This window comes from Sminthopsis crassicaudata, chromosome 2 (assembly GCF_048593235.1).
Source record: "Sminthopsis crassicaudata isolate SCR6 chromosome 2, ASM4859323v1, whole genome shotgun sequence".
Lineage (NCBI taxonomy): Eukaryota > Metazoa > Chordata > Mammalia > Dasyuromorphia > Dasyuridae > Sminthopsis > Sminthopsis crassicaudata.
In genome coordinates, this window is record NC_133618.1 from 681,861,557 (window position 1) to 681,883,498 (window position 21,942).

Here is a 21,942-nt window from a genome sequence, read left to right on the forward strand (position 1 = left end):
TCTTTTTACTGACCCACTTGTGGTCCTCCAAAACCCCCAGATCTCATTCAAACTACCCCTAGCCCGCCTTCCCTGTCCTGTATTTGGCTTTTCCAAAGCCAAGGCTGAGACTTTCACTGGGAGAGGGAGCCAGACATCCTAAAGCGAGAACTGGATTCAGGATCCAGCATTCCCACGTCCTCCCTCGAACAGATCCTAACTGTGGGCAAGTTACCCAAGTGAGTGCCCCAGGTGGCGACGTAGGACGAGAGCTCATAGAGGAGCAGCTGCGCCGCTTCGGTGGCTGAGGTTACACACCAGGACTTCGTGAAATCACAGGTCCTCCCCCAACACCTTCGATAAAGATTTCCCTCCAGGTTCTCTCCTGTCCAGATCTTTTTAAAAATAGATCGGGGGCCGCTAGGGGGCGCAGTGGATAGAGCACCAGCCTTGAATTCAGGAGGACCCGAGTTCAAATCTGACACAGACACTTCCTAGCTGTGTGACCCTGAGCAAGTCACTTAACCCCAGCCTCACAAAAAGAAAAAAAACAAACAAACAAAAAAAAAAACAGATGGGGCCAGACGTAGTGCTGAACATTAGTCTGGAGGCTTAGCCATCTCTTCCGCTGCTGCCCCGGGTAAATCTGAGGGGTTACGTGGACAGCGGAAAGGAGGATAAATCCCTTTGGGTCCGTCTTGTCTGTGTGACTTGTAGCAAATCCCTTCCGCTTTGTAGACCTGCTTCCTCTCATGTGAAGGGGTAGACGAGGAGATCCCTCCCAGTACGAGCTCTGACTCTTTCTGGACCTGGCCACGTGACCCTCATTGTCTGTACCCTGTTGGCCACAGCTAGATTTTAGCGACTCGTCTGAAGAGGACGGGGGCTGGCCTGACATGAGCTGCTTTGGGGAAGTGGGGGGGGACGACAAGCGCATTTCTTTGGTTTTTCAGCCATGTGTAACTCCCCATCTCCTAGCCTTGGGGTTCAACTCCCTGAGGGTTGGTCCTTTCCCTAAATAGCAGCCGAGCTCAGGTGCGCTCATGCTTGGGTGGGTGGGAGGCTCGGAGACCTGCGTCTCATCCCAGTCAGTTTCCTAGGAATGAGACTGGTCGAAGACAGCCAGGCTGGAGGAGCAGGTTCTTTGGAACTGGTGTCCGCTAGCCAGTCAACTCTGGTTGTGTTTGGACATTGCCCGCCCCAGCTCCCCCCTTGCTCAGCTCCTTTGGAAAACTTTGCATCTGGCCTGAAGGCAAACTCCCGCCTCCTTTTAGGGACTGTTGTGTATGGAGAGCCCCTCGCTGCTGGCCTGGGCACTGATGGCTCCCACTACTGGAGTAAGAACTGGGCCAAAGCTGCAGCCTTTGTCACCTCCCCCCCAATAAGCCCGGACCCAATGACTCCCGACCACCTCTCATCTCTGCTTGCAAGGTAAGGGGCTACGTGCTAGGGTCTCCCGGGGACCGAGTCCTTGTGTTCATCAGACATTTGCCTCTCTCCACATCTTTGCCCATTTCGTCACCCCCAGATTTAGAAGCGCTCATGTGCCCAAGAATGGGTGCTTCTGCAGACTGTGGTGAGAGCCACAGACACGAACATCGTCCTGGTGGTACCCCGGTGCTGCACTGTGCCCACTCAGCATTGCCCAGTGCCAAGGCCATGGGAGAAGCTGATACTTTCCTTAGCTTGGACTTTCCTGTGTCTAGGACTGAAATAAGTCAGGTGGCCTTGTGGGGAACATCCTTAGTGACAAACGTCCCGCCCTCTTCCCCAAGCTCTGTGCTGGTCGAGACCTTAACCCTCATTTTACCAAAGGGGAACCCCAGACCTGGAGCTGTCAAGTCCTTTACACAAAGAATAGGAGCAGAGGCAGGAGCAGGGCTCGAAATCTCTCCTTTCCAATCAGGGAGCCCGCCCAATACACACCCAAAGGCCAGCCTTGGGGAGGAACCCTTAACCACTGCCGCTCCTTCTCTTCCAGTGGGGACCTGCAGGCCGTTGGCAGTGCCCACTGCACCTTTTCCACGGCTCAGAAAGCCGTCGGCAAGGACAACTTCACACTGATTCCCGAAGGCACAAATGGGATTGAGGAGAGAATGACGATTGTTTGGGAGAAATGCGTGGTAGGTATCCGCATGGGGAGGGCCCAGCCCCTCCGATAGCCCTGCTGGGACACAGGCCCTGAGGGACCTGGCCAGAGGATGGCGCTGCTGGGGGCAGCTGGGGGGGGCACCCATTCCAGAGCCGCCTTTCTTGGCTCGTTGCACACACGGAAGCACGTTCCACATGTGGTCCCGCAGCCAATAGCTTGGCTGTTGAGCCAGGGTGGGACCCAGGGCAGTGTTCCCACCTTCTGTTCAGCTCCTGCCTTTGCTGGGTGGCCAAGGACCAATGGCCAAACCTCTCAGTGCCCAGGCTGCCCATGGGCTCACACAGGGAGATCCCCCCACATTGACTGAAAAGTGTGAGATACAAAAGATCTACAGCCCAACCATGGATTTGATTGTCGATTTTGAAGTGATTACTGAGTCTCCCTGAAGCCAGCAGGCAGCTGTGGGCTGGGTGTCTAGACCATTCCGGCCCCAATACTCCCTCCTGCCAGAGCGGGGCCGGCCTCTCACCGCTGCCCTCTGACTTCCGGCATGGCCAAGAGCGAGGAGCAAGGCAGGAAGTCTGCTCCACTACGCCTTGTAGAAAGGGTCACTCGACCAGCCTGGGACAGACTCAGCTGGTGACTTTCTGCCCTTAGAAAGTCTATTCTTGGTTTTCAGGCCTCAGGAAAGATGGACGAGAATGACTTTGTGGCTGTGACCAGCACGAACGCCGCCAAGATCTTTAATTTATATCCTCGGAAGGGACGGGTAGCCGTGGGGTCGGACGCAGACCTCGTCATATGGAACCCCAAAGCTGCCAGTGTCATCTCCGCCAAGAGCCACCATCTGGTAAGAACCGCTCAGTCCTGCCCCTGCCCCCCCACCTCACTGCCTGCTGCAGCCGCTGGAAGATTAGAAATGCTGGAGGGCACTGTTGGGGTGCACTGAGGAGCCGGCACTGCTTGGCTTTGGGGGGGGCATCCTGGCCTGGACCCCTGCCCATGAAACAAGGCAGATACACGGCCATTCATCCCTCAGTGCCTCTGATCCACGGAGGCAAAGATGGACTGCCCAAGCTGCTCATCAGACGGCTCCAAGTCCCCATAAAGATAGGGAGAGGAGGAGGAGGAGGAGGAAGAGCAGGAGGAGGAGGAGGAAGAGCAGGAGGAGGAGGAGGAAGAGCAGGAGGAGGAGGAGGAGGAGGAAGAAAAAGAGGAGGAAAAGAGGTCGGGGTGGGATGATGGTAACAGCAGCAGCAACAATAGTAATGGTAATAGTAGTTATGGTAGTGATAGTGGTGTAGTGGTAATAATAGTAGTAGTGGAAGGTGTAGTACTAGTAATAATAGCAACAATAATAGTGGCAGCAGAAACAGGAGGAGGAGGTGCCCCTCCAGAGGAACTGCCTTGGCATCCACAATGGGTGCTTGTGAGCCCAGCCCCTGGCTCCTCCCATTATCTCCCTTCCCTCAGCTTGCCTCCTGGGTCAGAGAGCATTGTGCTCTAGATCTTGATAATTGCCTATTGATGTGAACCTAGAAATCCCACTTCAGGAAGGGTGGGGGGCACAGATGTGGAGATGAGACCTTCAAGGCTGCCCCAACTGAGTCAGGGAATGTAATGTTCTCTTCTCTAAATTATAATTGTTCTCTGGGAGCAGGTTTCTTGGGGAGCTTCTGGAGGTAGCCTTAGTTTCAATTCAGTTTAATAATCACCTGAGTAGGGCAGCTAGGGGGCGCAGGGGATAGAGCACCAGCCTTGAATTCAGGAGGAACCGAGTTCAAATCTGGTCTCAGACACTTCACACTTCCTAGCTGGTTGACCCTGGGCAAGTCACTTAACCCCAGCCTCAGGGGGGAAAAAAAATAAAAATAAAATAATCACCCTGAATGAATCCAGGAGTTGAGTCCAAATCCTTTACTTTCTTTTTCAAAGTCTTGTCTCTTTTCCTGGGGCCCAGTTAGCTTTAATAGAGGCCTATCTCTCTCCTTGGTTCCAAGAGCTCCCTCCAAATGTCTCCAAATCCAAAGGTTTCCAGTCAGCCTTCCAAAAAGAAGGTGATCACGCCTTCCCTGACTGCTCAAAAAAGAAGTGAAAACACCATAAAAAAGGAGGTGGTCACACCCTCCCTGACTTCTCAGGAAGGGAGATGAAAACACCAAAGGAAATGGGAAATCAAGTCAGATTAGCAGGTTTCTAAAGGGGCTCACTTGAAACAGGTATACATAAATTCATCAATATGGGAGGTATTACACATAAATTACATAAGCACATAGTAACATAATACAGGCCAGACGTGATATAACAAATAACATTAATCAACATGAGGAAATTATACATGTCCATAAGTCCTAGAAATAGTGCAAAAGGTATCCATTGTGCCAGGAATCCAATAATTCCTGCTGGTTTTCAAGTACTGCAATAGTCACATTATCAGCCATGCTCTTTCAGTGTCAGATGTTTCTTAGATCTTCTCCTTTGTTTCCAGATTTTTCTCTTCTTCTGTCTCTCTCCAGGTGCTTGTTGCCACCCATCTGTTTCCTTCTCCATCTGCAGGAATACAAGCAAACCCTCTCTCCCAGGCAGTTAACCTATCTAGTCCCTTCTATTTACCACTTTTGGGATTTCTCCTCATTACCTGTCAGTTGCATTGGAGCTGGTTGCACTGGACACTGCCCTGTTGGGTTAAAAAAGCCTGTATTCTCCCCAGTTGTAATCCCTTTTTGCTATCTGATTGCTTTTCTGTTGGTTGATCATGTAATCCCTTTCTGCTATTAGGATTTATTTTTGGCTGATAGATCACATAAGCGTCCTGATCTTCTAAAGACTCTCTGGGTATAAACTCAGCTGCCATCATGTCCCACATGTTTTTTGATTGATATCTTGGTATTGGGCCCTGCCTCTCATTTCCCTGGGTCACTCTACATTCTGAGGCCCAGTGGAAACCCTTGTGACATTTTGGACATAGGGTTTTAGGTCTTCTCTCAGCCTGTCTTCTCACTCTATCTCCATATCTGCACTGAGCTCTAAGATGTCCTATTTTTCCACACTAAAAACATTGACAACTCTCTCTAGAAGTCCCTTGCCAAGAGGGCCCCTGTCTTTCCATGTTCAGTATGGTCTGGGTATAATAAGCATTTGTGTCCACTATGGCACAGTGTATTATGATCTCCTCTAAAGGAGCATCTTTGTGTAGAACCCATATAATTCTTCTGCAAACATCATTGGCATTTTCCTTAGCCAGATGTCTGGTCATTATTTCTGTAGCTGCATTTTCTCCAATAGTTCTTGTGACAGCAGTTTGCAGATGTCCCACAAAATTCACAAAGGGTTCATTGGGACCTTGCTCTATTTTTGTGAAGTTCCCCTCAATCTTTTTGTCTGGGGAGGTAACCCCAAGCTTTTATTGTAGCCTTAGAAATTTGCTCATACACTATTATGGGATAATCAATCTGTTGTGAATTCTCTACACACTGACCTTTACCTGCTAGTTGGTCAAAAGTGATTTGTACATTAACTCCTGTTTGCCTGTTGTGTTGGGCTTGAATCCTACATAATTCATGATACTCCAAAAGCCACAACAAGTTTTGTCCAGGTTCTAAACATGGCCTTGCTATGGATTTCCAATCACTAAGGGTTAAGATTTCATATGCCAAATTATCTAGTAACATCTTAACATAAGATGATGTAGCCCCATAAAGAGTGCAACGTTTTTTCAAATCCTTAATTTTTTCCAGATCAAAAGGAGTGTATCTTCTCCTCTTTTGACCTGAAGAGTCAAGCTCTTCAATCACAGAGTATGCATTTATAAAATCAGATACATCCTGTCCTTCATTTTTTGACTTAACCAATGCCTTTTGTAACCTTGTCATAGGCTGCTTAATAGGTGGTTCTGTCTGTGTTACTGCCTCTCCCCCTCTTCCTTCTCCCTCCACCCATGAAGGGTTAATTAAGGGAGATCAGTTGGAGGATAGAAAATGTTCCTTAACTCCATTCTTATCTGATTCTTCATCCTTTTCACCTAGTTTAGTTGGCACCTCCCCCTCCTGCTCTTTCTTCTTTTTCCTTAATCTAAAACTTATATAATTTCTTAAAGCCACTTGTATTAAATCATATGTATGAAGTGTATCTTTGGAAATTAAGTTTGGATTGGAATTGTAGTATTCATCTAGTTGTTCTCCTACTAATTTCCATTCATCTGGATTCAATTCTTTTTCCTTAGAGAACCAAGGAGATGTATGTGTACTGTACAGTTTTTAAAAGTTCAGTGATCTCCTCCCAGGTTACAATTAAACCTTGATTTTTTATCAGTCTGACCAAGTTTTCCTTGAACTGTTTTCTAAACATCTGTCCCATTTCAGCTAAAATTCTACTTTTGCTCTTTAGCAAAGTGTACTTGTTGTACTCACCCTAACTTCTGGGTCACAGATGAAGGTTCTTGGCCCCACGTTGGGCGCCAAAATGTAATGTTCTCTTCTCTAAATTATAATCGTTCTCTGGGTACAAGTTTCTTGGGGAGCTTCTGGAGGCAGCCTTCGTTTCAGTTCAGTTTAATAATCACTCCAAATGAAGCCAGGAGTTAAGAGTCCAAATCCTTTACTTTCTCTTTCAAAGTCTTGTCTCTTTTCCTGGAGCCCAGTTAGCTTTAGTAGAGGCCCATCTCTCTCCTTGGTTCTAAGAGCTCTCTCCGAATGTCTCTGAATCCAAAAGTTTGTCCTTCACCCTTCAGCCAGCTTCATCTTCTCGTCTTCCCAATGTCTCCGGCCAGCACAAAGGTGGAAGATAGAATGAATCTTGACTCCTCCCAGAGAGTGGGCTTGTGAGTTTCTGACTTGTGAATCTCCCGAAGTCCAAGAGTGGGCTTGTCCTCCAGTGGGCTTGTGAACTCCTCTTTATATGTGCTCTCTAAAGGTGTGAATGTGTGAACTAATGTGTGAACTAAGTACCTTGTTTCAAGTTCTGTCCCATAACAAGGGAACAGTGAAATGCATTTGCCTCAGGTGACCTATTTAGTAGCTGACTGAATCCAATCTGGGCCCGAGTCCCAGCGCCCACCATGCTTGCATCGTTGCCTGTCCCTGCTGTCTACACCTGTCTGGCTGCTCCAGGCTGTCCCCAGCACTCAGGACCAAGAACCAGTGTTCAGATGCCCGCCCCAGCAGAGGCCCCTGCCTGGTCTTGGGTGGGAGCAGCTGCCATTTGGTGAGAGTTGACAGGCTCCTCAGCAGCTACTGAGCTTCCTCCGTGCCCAGCCAACAGGTCCCCAGCAAGCAGACAAGCACCGGAGTAGGCCCCTCAGGGAGCAGGGAGGGATGTCCCGGCCCTTTCACTCTCAGGGCACCCCAGGCCCCAGTAGCAAGAGGGGATCCCTTTTCTGCTGGTTTGAATTGCAAAATGAACTTAACTGGAATCAATGAAACACTTTAAAAATGCCCCAAAGAGACCAGGAGGTGGCTCAGAGGGAAGCAGCCAAGCAGGGACAGGAGCCTATCCCTGGGTCAGGAGATAGGAAACTTTCCTAAATTCAGCCTTAGACATTTACTAGCTGTGTGCCTCAATTTCCTCATCTGTAAAAATGAGCTGGAGAAGGAAATGGCAAACCTCTCCAGAATCTTTGCCAGGAACACCCCAAATGGACTCATGAAAAGTCGGACATGACTGAACAACCACAAAATCATCATCATAATCACTGCTATTTGTCAACTCCATACATTCTAAAAAGCTGAACAGCTCCTGGCTCCCGAACTCACCCCCCGGGCTTTTCTCCCCAGAATGTGGAGTACAACATCTTTGAGGGAACCGAGTGCCGAGGGGCCCCCACTGTGGTCATCAGCCAAGGGAGAATCGTGCTAGAAGATGGAAATCTATTTGTCACGCCAGGATCGGGGCGCTTTGTTCCTCGGAAAACCTTCCCGGACTTTGTCTATAAACGGATCAAAGCGAGAAACAGGGTAAGACCGCCTTGGCCCTCACTCAGGGAGCCTGGCTGGGTCTGTCATTGGGGCGGAAGGGGGGCACGAGGGGGCAAAAAGGGACAAGCTCACTAGCAGGGCATCAGGCCAAGGTGGCAAGGAGCCTCTGGAGGGGCAGCCAGCATTGCTGGATTCTTCGTGGCCGCTCTCCTGCTTAGGGAACTGCCCAATCCAATGCGAGGCCCAGAACCTGGGACCAGGGGTGTCTCAGAGGCTCAGGGGCATGGGGGGAAGCTGTGGGACAAAGCTCATTACCTGCTTCAGTAAGAGGGAAAAGCACCACCTGCCACCCCCAGGGCACCCAAAGTGGTTAGCACTTGGGAGGAGAGACCTGCAGTGAGCAGCCGTCTCCCAGAGCCCATGCACCTGAAAGAGAGGGCACAGTTAAGGGCAAGGCCAAGGAAAGGAGCAAGCATGGCAGGGAGAAATAGCAGGAAGGAGAGACAAGAGACAGAGACACAGATAGAAGAACGAGGAGAGAGGGAGGACAGAGTCAGGGGAGAAACAGAAAAAAAACAGAAAGAGAGAGACAGAAAGAAAGAGAGAGAGTGTGAGAGAGAGAAAGAAAGACAAAGACAGAGAGACAAAGACAGAGAGAGACAGACAGAGACAGAAGAGGGAGAGAGAGACAGAGACAGACAGAGACAGAGACAGAAGAGGGAGAGACAGAGAGAAAGAGAGAGAGTGTGAGAGAGAGAAAAAGAGAGACAGAGACAGAGAGACAGAGACAGAGAGAGAGAGACAGAGACAGAAGAGGGAGAGAGAGACAGAGACAGACAGAGACAGAGACAGAAGAGGGAGAGACAGAGAGAAAGAGAGAGAGTGTGAGAGAGAGAAAAAGAGAGACAGAGAGACAGAGACAGAGAGAAGAACGAGGAGAGAGGGAGGACAGAGTCAGGGGAGAAACAGAAAAAAAACAGAAAAAGAGAGAGACAGAGAGAAAGAGAGAGAGTGAGAAAGAGAAAGAGAGACAGAGACAGAGAGAAGAACGAGGAGAGGGAGGATAGGGTCAGGGGAGAAACAGAAAAACAGAGAAAGAGACAGAGACAGAGAGAGGGATAGAGAGAAGAATGAGGAGAGAGGGAGGACAGAGCCGGGGGAGAAACAGGAAAAAAAAACGGAGAGAGAGAATAAAAAAAAAGGAGAGAGGGAGGAAGAGGAAAAAGAAACAGAGAGGGGGAAAGGAAGTGAAGAAAGATGGGAGAGAGAAAGAGAAACAGAAAAAAGAAGAAAAAGGAGAGAGGAAGTGAAGGGGGAGAAACAGAAAAGAGAAAGAAGAAAGAAAAAGGAGAGAGAAGGGAAGGGGAAAAGAAACAGAGAGAGAGGGAGGGGTGAAGAAAAAGGGGAGAGATTCAGAAAGACAAGAAGAAAAAAAGGAAAGGGAGAAAGAGGGAGAAACAAAGACAGGAAAAAAAGAGGGAGACAGTCTAGGGGAGAGAGTGAGAGGAGAGAGACAGAAAAAGAGAAGAAATCAAGCAAGAAAGAGGAGAGAGGGAGGATGGAGAAAGATAAACAGAGGGAGAGAGGAAGAGAGAGAAGAAAAATGAGAGAGGGATGAAAAGGAAGGAAGGCAGAGAGGGAGAGAGTCTAGGAGAGAGAGAAGGACTGGGAGAGAGTAAGGAGAGAGAAAAAGAAAGCAAGAAAGCAAGAGAGAGAGGATGGGGAAATAAACAGAGGGAGAGGGGTTGGATAGAGAGGGAGACAGAAAAAAAAGAAAAAGGAGAGAAGGAGGAAGGGGGAGAAACAAAGAAACAAAGATAGAAGGAGAGAGGGAGGGAGGGAGGGAGGGAGGGAGAGAGAGAGAGAGAGAGAGAGAGAGAGAGAGAGAGAGAGAGAGAGAGAGAGAGAGAGAGAGAGAGAGAGAGAGAGAGAGAGAGAGAGACCTGAGCAGCACTTTAAGGCGCCAATAATTTTAACAGAAATTAGACTTTGGGGGAAGCACCCATTGGAGGGGAGGTAATAAAGAGCTTTGGAAAGTGAATTCACTGAGCTTGGGGGCCTTTGGATGGGGCCCCAGCAAGCACATTGGAAGAGGGTCCCCCACCAGCCCCCCAGGCCCCTGTGCAGGTGCCCGGACCTTGGGCTTCCACAGGGCAGCAAGGTGAAAGGGGTCCCCGATTGGAGAGTGTTCTCTCTTGGGCTTTCCTCCCAGACCAGAGTGATCTAGAACTGGGCAGTCCTTCAGAAGTCATTATTCTCCTTTTAAAAAATAACACAAAAAACCTTAGTTTTATGGATACCTTTTGTTTGGCACGTAGTCAGTGCAGTTCCCTACCCCCATAATAAAGACAAATAGGCAAAGGGGGGGGGGCACAGAGCCCAGAAGCCTGGACCTAAGCCTGAGAGACCAGAGTTCAAATTTGGCCGTGAACACTTGCCAGGGGACCCTGTCCAAGTCCCTTTCCCGCTGCCTGCCTCAGTTTCCTCACCTGTAAAATGGGATGATAATGGCATCCTCCAGGCTGGCCCATAGTAAGAGGTACATAAATGTTAGCTATTACAGAAAACATCATCCAGCCTCGTGTCCTTTTTGATTCCATTCTTGGAGTCATTTTCTATGTGGCAAAAGCCAATATTCTCTCTTGAAATATTAAAAGCTTTGTGGCCCTTAATGGCAGAAGAAACACGTCTCCCAGAAAGATAAGAGAGTGGATGATGGCAAAGCCGTAGCTCTGCTCCATGGCCGGTGTCTCTGGTCTGACCCCCCCCCCCCCCCCCCCGGGAAAGAAGCCAAAGATGGCGGGTCACAAAGTCGCTTGGACTGGGCTTGGGGCGGTGTGAGCGAAGCCTGAGCCTTACCCTCTCCAACTGCGGCTTGCAGAGTCTGTTGGTCAGCTCTTTGGGATGCTCTGCAGCCGTGGCCAGGCCGTGCTCATTGGACACGATTGGGAAGGCCGTGTGCTGGATCTGGGGGTCTGGGTCTCCTCCTTTTGGAAGTCCATTGCCCTCAGGCTTCCCTGGGGGGAGGCTTTCTGTAATTCCCCCCAAATCTCCCAGTGTTCTTGCCTTCCCTTCTGAGTGGGTGGGATGTCCCTGGGAGCCCTGGAACAGCTGGGACATTGTGTGTTCAGCAGTGTGGGGAACGTGCTTGCCGTGTACGCTTGTCATACATTGTGCTTATGTACATCCAGTCTGCTCTCCTGACCTCATTTCTTCCCAGACACAGGGGACCCTTAGTGGCCATGGATCAGGGCCTGAACCCACAAAATCTCGGCTCCAGTGAGTCCGGGCCACGTAGCTCTCTTTTCCCAACCCTCCATTGTCATGGCCATTGAGCCCCTTCGTAGATGTTTACCTTCCTGTCTCTCTTACCGTTGTCATGATGGAAATTAGGGTAAACCGAGGCTACAGTTTTGAAAATATTCAGTTTATTGGTAAGGCTGCCAGTCAAAAAGAGCTTTAGCTCCTCAGAGAGCCGAAAGACCCCGAATGAGGGCCGACACATTATTTTATGGACAAAAGGAGCAGCCAAAAATCAGGCGGCAGAATCCTAGCTGGGGAAGACGATTCGATTTCTTCCTAAGTCCCAAGCATCAGCCCAGCAGCTGCTGCTCCCATCTTGTCACTAGGAAACTCGGACCGATTCCATCGCCTGCAAGGCCACCTAGTGGTACCGAGAGAATGGACCCGGCTTCCTCGGAGGACATCTAGTGGTATAGAGATAACAGGTTTCTGTTCATTAAAGTGACTTGTAGGAAAACTGAACTTTTAAACTTAACTCGGAGAGGAAGACTGGACCTCTGAACTTTATTCAGAGACCAGTAACTTCGTGACTTAGGCAGTTATACAAAATCTCAGGGAGATGCAAAATCGAGTCAATGGCGAGATAGAATCAATGGGAAGCATTTGACTCTCATACTTTCTGTGCAGAGTAAGACACTGGAAAAAAAAAAAAAAGGGCAAAGCATTATTTAACTGTTCTCTTTCGATTCTATGGCGTGGTTCTGGATTCTCCAAAACTGTGCAAGGGTGGGAAAGTTCTAGCAGGTGCCCCCACGACCTCCATTGACTTTGGGGTTTCTCAGTGGCTTGACCACTCAGAATGGGATCATTCTTTGGCTACAGCAACTCAGGATTCTAAAACCAGAGCCCATGGGAGATCATTGCTACCTAGAGACCAGACCCCTGGGCCCTGCACCAGAGGGCTACAGCTTGGGGAGGGGGGGCTGCTGCGGCCTCCCTGGGGTCTAGCCTCACTATCTGCTTAGGCCAGAGAATCTCACTTGGCAGGAGAGCCAGGAGCGTTCCACTAGAGACTTCCCTCTCAGTTGATAGTAAACTATTCATGACCGGGTCCCGGCCAGCCATTAGGGACATCCAATTCGTGGTACTTCTTTTCTGGCCCGTTTAGCTTCATCTTGTCAAAAGAAAAACACGACCTTGCCCAATGTTTTGCTAGAACCTACACGAACCACCCCTGCGCCGCTCCTCTCATCTGCCATCTTAGTAACCCCTTTTAGAAAAAGCACCTCGAGTCTGGCCCGTTTGCGATGAAGCCATGCTGACCCTCCGTCCTTCCCGCCTTCTTTTCTATGTATTCCCTGACTATCCCTCAAATCCTGCCTTCTTCCGTTTTGCCAGAAATCGTGTGAACGTTCAGCTCCATGCCTTCCAGTCGGTGAATTCTGTTCTCTTCCCTTTTTCATTATTTGCCCCCTTCCCAGTCCTGCAGCCGCCTTCCTGTTTGTTCTCTGTAATTTTTCAAAGATCCTCGACAGTCTCAGCAGTCACTCTGTTGGTCCTTGCAGTGTTTTAGGATGTGGTCCCTTGGATCCTGGGAAATGGAGCTCTCAAGGACATCCATCTAGGTGCTGTCTTACTGTCTCCTTACTTATCTTTGATTTCAATTCACTACAAGTCCTTTTCTTCAGTTTCTTCCAGTCCCCAAACCTTTGCCAGGGACGAGAAACCAGAAACAAAAGAAGAATTAACCATCTCCACTTTGCCTTTGTTGTTCATCCTCATTGTCATCTGTGCCGGGAGGTGACCTGACCCTATTCTCCTTCCTTTTGCCCAGAAACCCACTCATTTCTGGGCCCAGGCTCCCTGGCCAGCCTCCCCTCACCCTCAGCACATTTACCACACTTGCCCTCTCCTGTTCCCATATTCCCATATTCTGCAACATGGCCCCTCATTCCCATATCCTACAATGTGTCCCCATTGTCCATCTAGGGTGGTTAATGAGCTTCCGGCGCATCGACCTCCGTCTCTTCAATAATTTCTCTTTGTTTCTTCACAATTTCATTCTTAAGAGCTTCCTATTCCTCCTCTGGCTTCCCTGGCAGAATTGTAGGCTCCCATCTGTCCTCTCTTTGAGCCCAGAGACATCTGCTCTATTCCCAAATAGACCATTTGCACGGCAGACTATCATCAGCCTTCCTTTCCTGGTTTACCAGAAGTTCTCCGATGAAGCAATAGTTTCTTTCCCCCAGAATCCCCTACTTCCCATCTTAGGGACCATTTCCTCCTGGTGGATGAGAATGGGATCCAGGACATCAGGTCCTTTCTGCATCTGGGGCAAACTTGAACTTCTCACCCATTGCTTATTTCTGATCTCGCTTCCATCTCCAGTTTTACTTTTGCCACTCAGGATTCCTGCACTTCATTTGTTTTTTTCTTCTCCAAGGACAGAGTGCTACCCAGCTTTCCCCACCACCCTCTCCCGTGCTTCTGTGTATCCTATTTCCTTTCCGAGTGTTGTCTGTCATCTCTGCCCCCCCCAAGATTCATTGACTGACAACCTTTGAGGTAAAATTGGCTTTCAGTCCCGAGAATGGCTTCTTCCCCCCACTATTGGTCGCCATCCTTTGTGCGCTTAGACAGCTGAAGTTGCTGGTTTTATTGCTGGCTGCTGTGGAGCCCCGATTCTCCCATGAGGTTCTGGACACCTCTAATGCAGGTTTCCTTCCTACAGGATAGAGCTTACTGAGTCTCAAGCAGGGACTTTGCATCAGAATTCAGCCTTTGTCCAGAGCTTTGTTCTTCTGAAGACCTACGCTGTGCCTTCCCCAGGCAAGAGTAGCTGTTTTCCATGACAGTAGCACGGTCGCTGGCCAGGTGTGCAGTTGAAGGGACTATCGGGTCCTTTTTGAGTACTTGGCCAGCTCCCTTTTCCCCGTCCCCCACCCCCCACCCCGTTTCATTACTCCAGTGATTTGGAGCCCACTTTGGGTCAATCCCACAGGTGCCCATCCCTTTAGGGATGAATTCTTCCTGGATCTTTCCAGGCTCTTTGCATCCTCCCATTATATACTTATTCATCACTTTCAAAATTTATATTGTGCAGAATTAGTACAATATAAGACTTTTTCTTCTTTTTTCTCTTTGCATCCCCACTACCTAGCACAATGTTTTGCTAACAAATGCATGATCAAGTCTTGATGAATTGCATCCAGTACATACAAGCAGCCTACCTAACACTGTTAAAGACTCCTTTTAGCCACGTGCAAGCTGAATTTTAGGAAGATTGTTCATATGTAACTGTTCCCACTCTCAGTATGCATTCATACTATTGGAGCGGGACCCCAAATCGGAACCACTTAGGATACAATAGACCAGGGACAGCGACACTTGGAAGACACACTCCTTGAAAATGGTTCTGCACCCATCTTTGGCAGTGGCTTCCCCCCGATATACGTATATGGATATTATTCCAGCATATTTTATTCTCTCCTAGTCTTTTAAGCTACCGGTCCTCCTTCTTCCTCCCCCCTCCCCCCTTTGACCTTTCTCCTGCCTTTAACTTAAGCCAGCCAACAAGTCACAGGTCCTACGAGTTGACTCCAAGTTAAATGTTGAGGTAGATGTGGCTTATCTGGGGCCCCACCCCCTCTCCACCCCAGGGATCTCAGTGGCCTCCATATGTTCCTTGCCAATGCAGAGCTGCCCTTTCTCCTCCGCTGCCCAAGCTGGCCTTTGTACAGCGTCCTCTCCCCCAGTCCTCCTCCAGCTCAGAACTTTCTGCGAGCCGGTGCTCGGCTTCTAGGCGAACGAGGCCGATTTCACTAGATGCAGGAGGAAAATATCTGCCCTTCCTACCATGTTGTCACTAATATTCCCCCCACCTTTCTAGAAATCAAAGTCCTTACCGATCCAAATAAATGGGGGGGTCTCCTTCCTACTCTCATGCTCTCTCCTCGTATCCTTGGGGAACAACTTTAGGCGGTCAGAGGGTCTATTGCATGTGGCAAATTCTAGGAGGTCCCGCTGAGCTAGGAGGATTACAGGGGTTGGGGGCTTAGTTAAATCTGGATGGGGACAAATTGACCGGAGAGAAGGACCATTATTGGCTGGTTAACTGCCAGATTATGAATTTTTTTATCATGGCCACTGAATATTCCAAAAAAGAGGGAATGGAGGAGAAATGTCCTTTTTGGGTCACCGTTTCTGGATGGATACTGGGCTTTTAAGGCTAAGGAAAGAGATGGTACTGGAGCCAGTAGAATGCCCTTGAGGGAAGCTGTCTCCTTTTCGTTTGTGTATCCTCAGTGCCCAGCACAGTGCCAGGCACATAATAGGCGCTTAATAAATGTTTATTGATTGTGTTGACTGATTGGATACTGTCCCTAGTGGGCCTGTCCTCTAAGGCAACCATTTTGCTGAAGGATTCTGGTAGTTTAGGGATCAAGCCTTGGTACCAGCCTGAGGGTAAGGAACTTGTCTGGATTTAGCAGAGGCCAGCGGGAAACTCTCATCAAAACCAGGAAGGTGCTGGGAGCTGCTGGGTCATGGGGAAGAGCAGCCGCCCAGGTTGCTGGTGAGCCTGAAGACATTCGCTTCAAGATGAAAGTAATTTGTGGAGGGAGCAGTTAGGGTGGTGAGTGCCACTGGCACTCTCAGCAACTTGTCACCCCTCCCTCCATCTCTTCTCTCTCACCTCCTCCGGGCTTCCCTTTCCTTCCTTCTCCTCTCTCTCATCTCTCTCTCCCCTACCTTTTTAGCCCCATGGATTTGTCTTAAGCCTGCCCCTTCAGCTCCAGGCTCCAGGTGGAGCTACAGCAGATTTCTTGTCTTCGTCCTCCTCTCTCCATCCCTCTTCCTGCAGACGTCCCCCCTTTGATCCTCACCCTTGCCCACCCGCTCACTGCTCTGACCAAGTCCAACTGGAGCCCTGCCCAGCCTGCTTTCCTTCGAGAGTAGTGGACTTCCTTCCTTGCTCCCCTCCAGCACTAATCCCCCATTTTGCTCCAAGCTTCCCACCCTCCCTACCGATTTCACTGTGGTGTGAGGAGGAAAGTGTCTGCCTTTCCCCTGAGGTGTGAATGACTGACATCCTCTTTTAATCCATCAAGAATAATCCATCAAGAGGGATCCAAGTGATCCCAGTGCACTGAACTGGCACCTTCGTGCCATCCTCAGCGATGCTTTTTGTAGTGTTGAGCTTTGCCTGGCAGGGCCCACCCGCCTAGGGGAGGGGGCATAAGCTAGGGCCCCAAACCCTGACAGAATCTGCTGTCCAAGGACGGGGCCAGCCACATCCACAGTCTTGGCAGGGATAGGTTGGTCAGTGGTGATCAATTCTTTGGCCTAGACTCCTAAGGGTTCCAAGAAACGAAGGTATGGCAATCCCTCTCTAGAGGGCCTTCGGGGAGGCCTTTGTGAGGGCGAGGTGCCTGGGCCAAGAGGGGACAAGTCCCCTGGGCGGCGGCCCTATGGGCCTCTCCCTGCGTGGCGACCCTGGCCTTTGGATCATTTTAATGTCTACTACAGAACAGGCAAGCCAGCCAAATGGCTGTGGTTTAGACTGGGTGGACCTCTGCAGAAACTGCCAGGAGGGCCCGGCCTTCAGGAAGGGGGAGGGGGGAGTCTGGGCCAGCCTTCCTCTTGGGGGCGGGCTGAACCCGGCCCTGCCCTCCAGAATCATATTTACCAGAGACCAATGGAACAGCTTCCTAGGCAGTAAGGAAAGGTGCCCAATGGACACGGGAAGGAATGGAGAGCAAGCAGAATCTGAACCTAGAAGTCCCTGCAAAGCTGCTGAGAGAAGAATGTCAGGGGGAGACCTCGCTCCCCGCGCCTTCCCCCGGCCCCCACTTCTGCGGCCAGAATGGCCGAGGAAAGCATCCAGGAAAGGGACTGCGAAAGCCAGCCGGACTCGGGACTCCTCCCAAAGGAGAAATGGAGCAGGAATAATCCTCTTGGACCAGAGGAACTTGAACCCTCAACAGTGAGCGAGATGCCTCTGAAGACATTCCCCGGACATGTGGCTACCACTTAAGGGATAGCTGGAGCAGTTGGGGGGGAGGAAAGGGAATGTGACCCAGGAGGATCAGAGGGGATCAGAAAGCTGTCCGCTGTCCTCCGCCTCCCCCCAAGAAGCCCTGCCCTGTTCTGCACCCCTGAGGAGGAGAGGTACCTTTGTACCTCTGGGGCCTCCCACCAGGACAGGGCCCTACCTTGATGCCCATCCCCTCCCCGGGCCAGGAAACCTCAGGTTCTACCTGGGCCCTATTCCCAAAGCCTTTTGGGGAAAAAAGTGGCCCCCCAGGTGCATTTTGCCTTGAGGGCCTTTTCCAACTTTCACCTCTGTCCTAGACCATAATAATTAGCTGAAGGGAGGAGGGTAGATGAGGATGTAGGTAATACTTCCATGGTTTTCTGCCCTTTGCCCTCATCCAAACCTGCCAGGAATAGCAGGCCTCTGGAAAGGCTCACACTCCTTTATCCAAGGCTGATAGCTCCAGGAGGCACCTGTCCTGTGGCCTTGGAGGGTGGAAGCTACTGAGGTCAAGGGGGGCTTGATGTAAGGAAAACCTTCCCAGCAAGCCAAGCTGTCCTCGAGAAGCCGGCCTTGGCCAGGTGGTCTTTTAGGGACTTTCCAATCAGAAATCCTTGCATTCTGTAACCTGACTTGAAAACCGCTGCTTAACTTTGGCAAAGCAGCCCCAGGGCTAGCCTGGAGGGAGCCAAGCGCTGAAGGAGAGGGAAGGGTGGCCTCGGCCTCCTCCCAGCTCCTGGACTGGGGGACAAAGTTCTCTGACTCAGGGGGAGGGGACCGAGCTTCTGGGCCCAGCCCCGATCCCAGGCTGTTCAGCATCTTCAGATCTCCCTCTTGGCTCCTTCAGACACCCGAGAGTCCCCGTCTATCACTCCCTGGCCAATCAGTTGCCAAATCCACCATCACACCTCCTCCCCCCCTCTTCCTTGCTGCTCTCCTCTCCATGTCGCCAGCACCTCAGAGCAGGCCCTCCCCAGCTCTTTCTGGACTTCCGCAATGGCCCTCACGTGGGGGCTGCTTCCGGCGCCCTCTCTCTGATCTGCCCTCTCTACACAGCCGCCAAAATAGTCTTCCTAAAGCACTGGTCTGACACCTTTCCGGCATCTAGAATTCGGAGCGCTTGCCCACAGGAGAGAATGCAAATCCCTCCGGCTGCCCTTCAGCCCTTTACCAGGCTGGCTCTCGATGCCCCCTCCCTCCCTGCCCCTGCCATGGCATGCTCTCATCAGCCAAAGCGGCCGGTTTGCTGCCCGGGCCTGCTGCCACTGTCCCCCCAGGGCACTTGCGGCTGCCCCTGGGATTGCTCCTGTGCCGGGACTTCGTTCTCCAGGGACAGGTGGCGGGTTTGATTCTGAACCTTTGTCCTCAGCCAAGGGCACGGTCACTCATCTCTAAGGGCAATTGAAGTTGGCTGTAGGTCCCTGGTCAAAGGACAGGACCTTTCCCCTTTTCTTCCGTGGCCATTTTTGATCCAGAAAGCCTCTCTGGGGGTTGGGGAAGTGGCAGAGGGCGCAGAGAGGACAGCCCGCCAGAGCCTGACCGTAACCCAAGTGTTTTCTCACAAGAGATTGTCGATGGCGTTCCGGTCACACCGTCGGGCCTTGGTGGGAGAGGGGCGCATATTTGAGTGATAGGATCTCATTGAGCGTACATTTCATATCCCCATTCCCTCTGCTGGCCAGTTCTATCTCCCCTGCCTACACTGATTTGGGGGACTGACAGTGTTCCTCTCCAGGACCAGGTCAGGAGCTCGTGGTCCTTCTCGGCCACAGGTCTCTGTATATGTCAGGTTTAGGACCCCAGGACTAGGTGGGGAGCTCGTGGTCCTTCTCGACCACAGGTCTCTGTAGATGTCAGGTTTAGGACCCCAGGACTAGGTGGGGAGCTCGTGGTCCTTCTCGACCACAGGTCTCTGTATATGTCAGGTTTAGGACCCCAGGACTAGGTGTGGAGCTCGTGGTCCTTCTCGGGCACAGGTCTCTGTAGATGTCAGGTTTAGGTCACCAGGACTAGGTGGGGAGCTCGTGGTCCTTCTCGGGCACAGGTCTCTGTAGATGTCAGGTTTAGGACACCAGGACTAGGTGGGGAGCTCGTGGTCCTTCTCGGCCACAGGTCTCTGTATATGTCAGGTTTAGGTCACCAGGACTAGGTGGGGAGCTCGTGGTCCTTCTCGGGCACAGGTCTCTGTAGATGTCAGGTTTAGGACACCAGGACTAGGTGGGGAGCTCGTGGTCCTTCTCGGCCACAGGTCTCTGTATATGTCAGGTTTAGGACCCCAGGACTAGGTGGGGAGCTCGTGGTCCTTCTCGGCCACAGGTCTCTGTATATGTCAGGTTTAGGACCCCAGGACTGGGTGGGGAGCTCGTGGTCCTTCTCGACCACAGGTCTCTGTATATGTCAGGTTTAGGACCCCAGGACTGGGTGGGGAGCTCGTGGTCCTTCTCGACCACAGGTCTCTGTAGATGTCAGGTTTAGGACACCAGGACTAGGTCGGGAGCTCATTCGTGTCCTTCTCGACCACAGGTCTCTGTAGATGTCAGGTTTAGGACCCCAGGACTAGGTGGGGAGCTCGTGGTCCTTCTCGGGCACAGGTCTCTGTAGATGTCAGGTTTAGGACACCAGGACTAGGTGGGGAGCTCGTGGTCCTTCTCGGCCACAGGTCTCTGTATATGTCAGGTTTAGGACCCCAGGACTAGGTGGGGAGCTCGTGGTCCTTCTCGGCCACAGGTCTCTGTATATGTCAGGTTTAGGACCCCAGGACTGGGTGGGGAGCTCGTGGTCCTTCTCGACCACAGGTCTCTGTATATGTCAGGTTTAGGACCCCAGGACTAGGTCGGGAGCTCGTGGTCCTTCTCGACCACAGGTCTCTGTAGATGTCAGGTTTAGGACCCCAGGACTGGGTGGGGAGCTCGTGGTCCTTCTCGACCACAGGTCTCTGTAGATGTCAGGTTTAGGACCCCAGGACTAGGTCGGGAGCTCGTGGTCCTTCTCGGCCACAGGTCTCTGTAGATGTCAGGTTTAGGACACCAGGACTAGGTCGGGAGCTCGTGGTCCTTCTCGCCCACAGGTCTCTGTAGATGTCAGGTTTAGGACACCAGGACTAGGTGGGGAGCTCGTGGTCCTTCTCGGCCACAGGTCTCTGTATATGTCAGGTTTAGGTCACCAGGACTAGGTGGGGAGCTCGTGGTCCTTCTCGGGCACAGGTCTCTGTATATGTCAGGTTTAGGACCCCAGGACTAGGTGGGGAGCTCGTGGTGGTCCTCGGCCACAGGTCTCTGTAGATGTCAGGTTTAGGACACCAGGACTAGGTCGGGAGCTCATTCGTGTCCTTCTCGGGCACAGGTCTCTGTATATGTCAGGTTTAGGTCACCAGGACTAGGTGGGGAGCTCGTGGTCCTTCTCGGGCACAGGTCTCTGTATATGTCAGGTTTAGGACCCCAGGACTAGGTGGGGAGCTCGTGGTCCTTCTCGGCCACAGGTCTCTGTATATGTCAGGTTTAGGACCCCAGGACTAGGTGGGGAGCTCGTGGTCCTTCTCGGCCACAGGTCTCTGTATATGTCAGGTTTAGGACCCCAGGACTGGGTGGGGAGCTCGTGGTCCTTCTCGGCCACAGGTCTCTGTATATGTCAGGTTTAGGTCACCAGGACTGGGTGGGGAGCTCGTGGTCCTTCTCGGCCACAGGTCTCTGTATATGTCAGGTTTAGGACCCCAGGACTGGGTGGGGAGCTCGTGGTCCTTCTCGGCCACAGGTCTCTGTATATGTCAGGTTTAGGACCCCAGGACTAGGTGGGGAGCTCGTGGTCCTTCTCGGCCACAGGTCTCTGTATATGTCAGGTTTAGGTCACCAGGACTGGGTGGGGAGCTCGTGGTCCTTCTCGGCCACAGGTCTCTGTAGATGTCAGGTTTAGGACCCCAGGACTAGGTGGGGAGCTCGTGGTCCTTCTCGACCACAGGTCTCTGTAGATGTCAGGTTTAGTACCCCAGGACTAGGTCGGGAGCTCGTGGTCCTTCTCGGGCACAGGTCTCTGTAGATGTCAGGTTTAGGACACCAGGACTAGGTGGGGAGCTCGTGGTCCTTCTCGGCCACAGGTCTCTGTATATGTCAGGTTTAGGTCACCAGGACTAGGTCGGGAGCTCGTGGTCGGCCACAGGTCTCTGTATATGTCAGGTTTAGGACCCCAGGACTAGGTGGGGAGCTCGTGGTCCTTCTCGGCCACAGGTCTCTGTATATGTCAGGTTTAGGTCACCAGGACTAGGTGTGGAGCTCGTGGTCCTTCTCGGGCACAGGTCTCTGTAGATGTCAGGTTTAGGTCACCAGGACTAGGTGGGGAGCTCGTGGTCCTTCTCGGGCACAGGTCTCTGTAGATGTCAGGTTTAGGACACCAGGACTAGGTGGGGAGCTCGTGGTCCTTCTCGGCCACAGGTCTCTGTATATGTCAGGTTTAGGTCACCAGGACTAGGTCGGGAGCTCGTGGTCGGCCACAGGTCTCTGTATATGTCAGGTTTAGGACACCAGGACTAGGTCGGGAGCTCATTCGTGTCCTTCTCGGCCACAGGTCTCTGTATATGTCAGGTTTAGGACCCCAGGACTAGGTGGGGAGCTCGTGGTCCTTCTCGGGCACAGGTCTCTGTAGATGTCAGGTTTAGGACCCCAGGACTGGGTGGGGAGCTCGTGGTCCTT

General features: G+C 51.5%; 1 protein-coding gene across 1 annotated transcript in view; it reads left to right on the forward strand.

Annotated features, from left to right (window-relative positions):
- The window catches only part of DPYSL4 (dihydropyrimidinase like 4), an 81,762-nt gene that overhangs the window by 38,291 nt on the left and 21,529 nt on the right, over positions 1 to 21,942 (forward strand). Inside the window, exons 9-12 of the mRNA XM_074297200.1 lie at positions 1,254 to 1,410; positions 1,961 to 2,102; positions 2,751 to 2,921; positions 7,843 to 8,022. Coding sequence (XP_074153301.1) covers positions 1,254 to 1,410; positions 1,961 to 2,102; positions 2,751 to 2,921; positions 7,843 to 8,022 — 650 coding nt within the window. The remainder of the gene's footprint in view (positions 1 to 1,253; positions 1,411 to 1,960; positions 2,103 to 2,750; positions 2,922 to 7,842; positions 8,023 to 21,942) is intronic.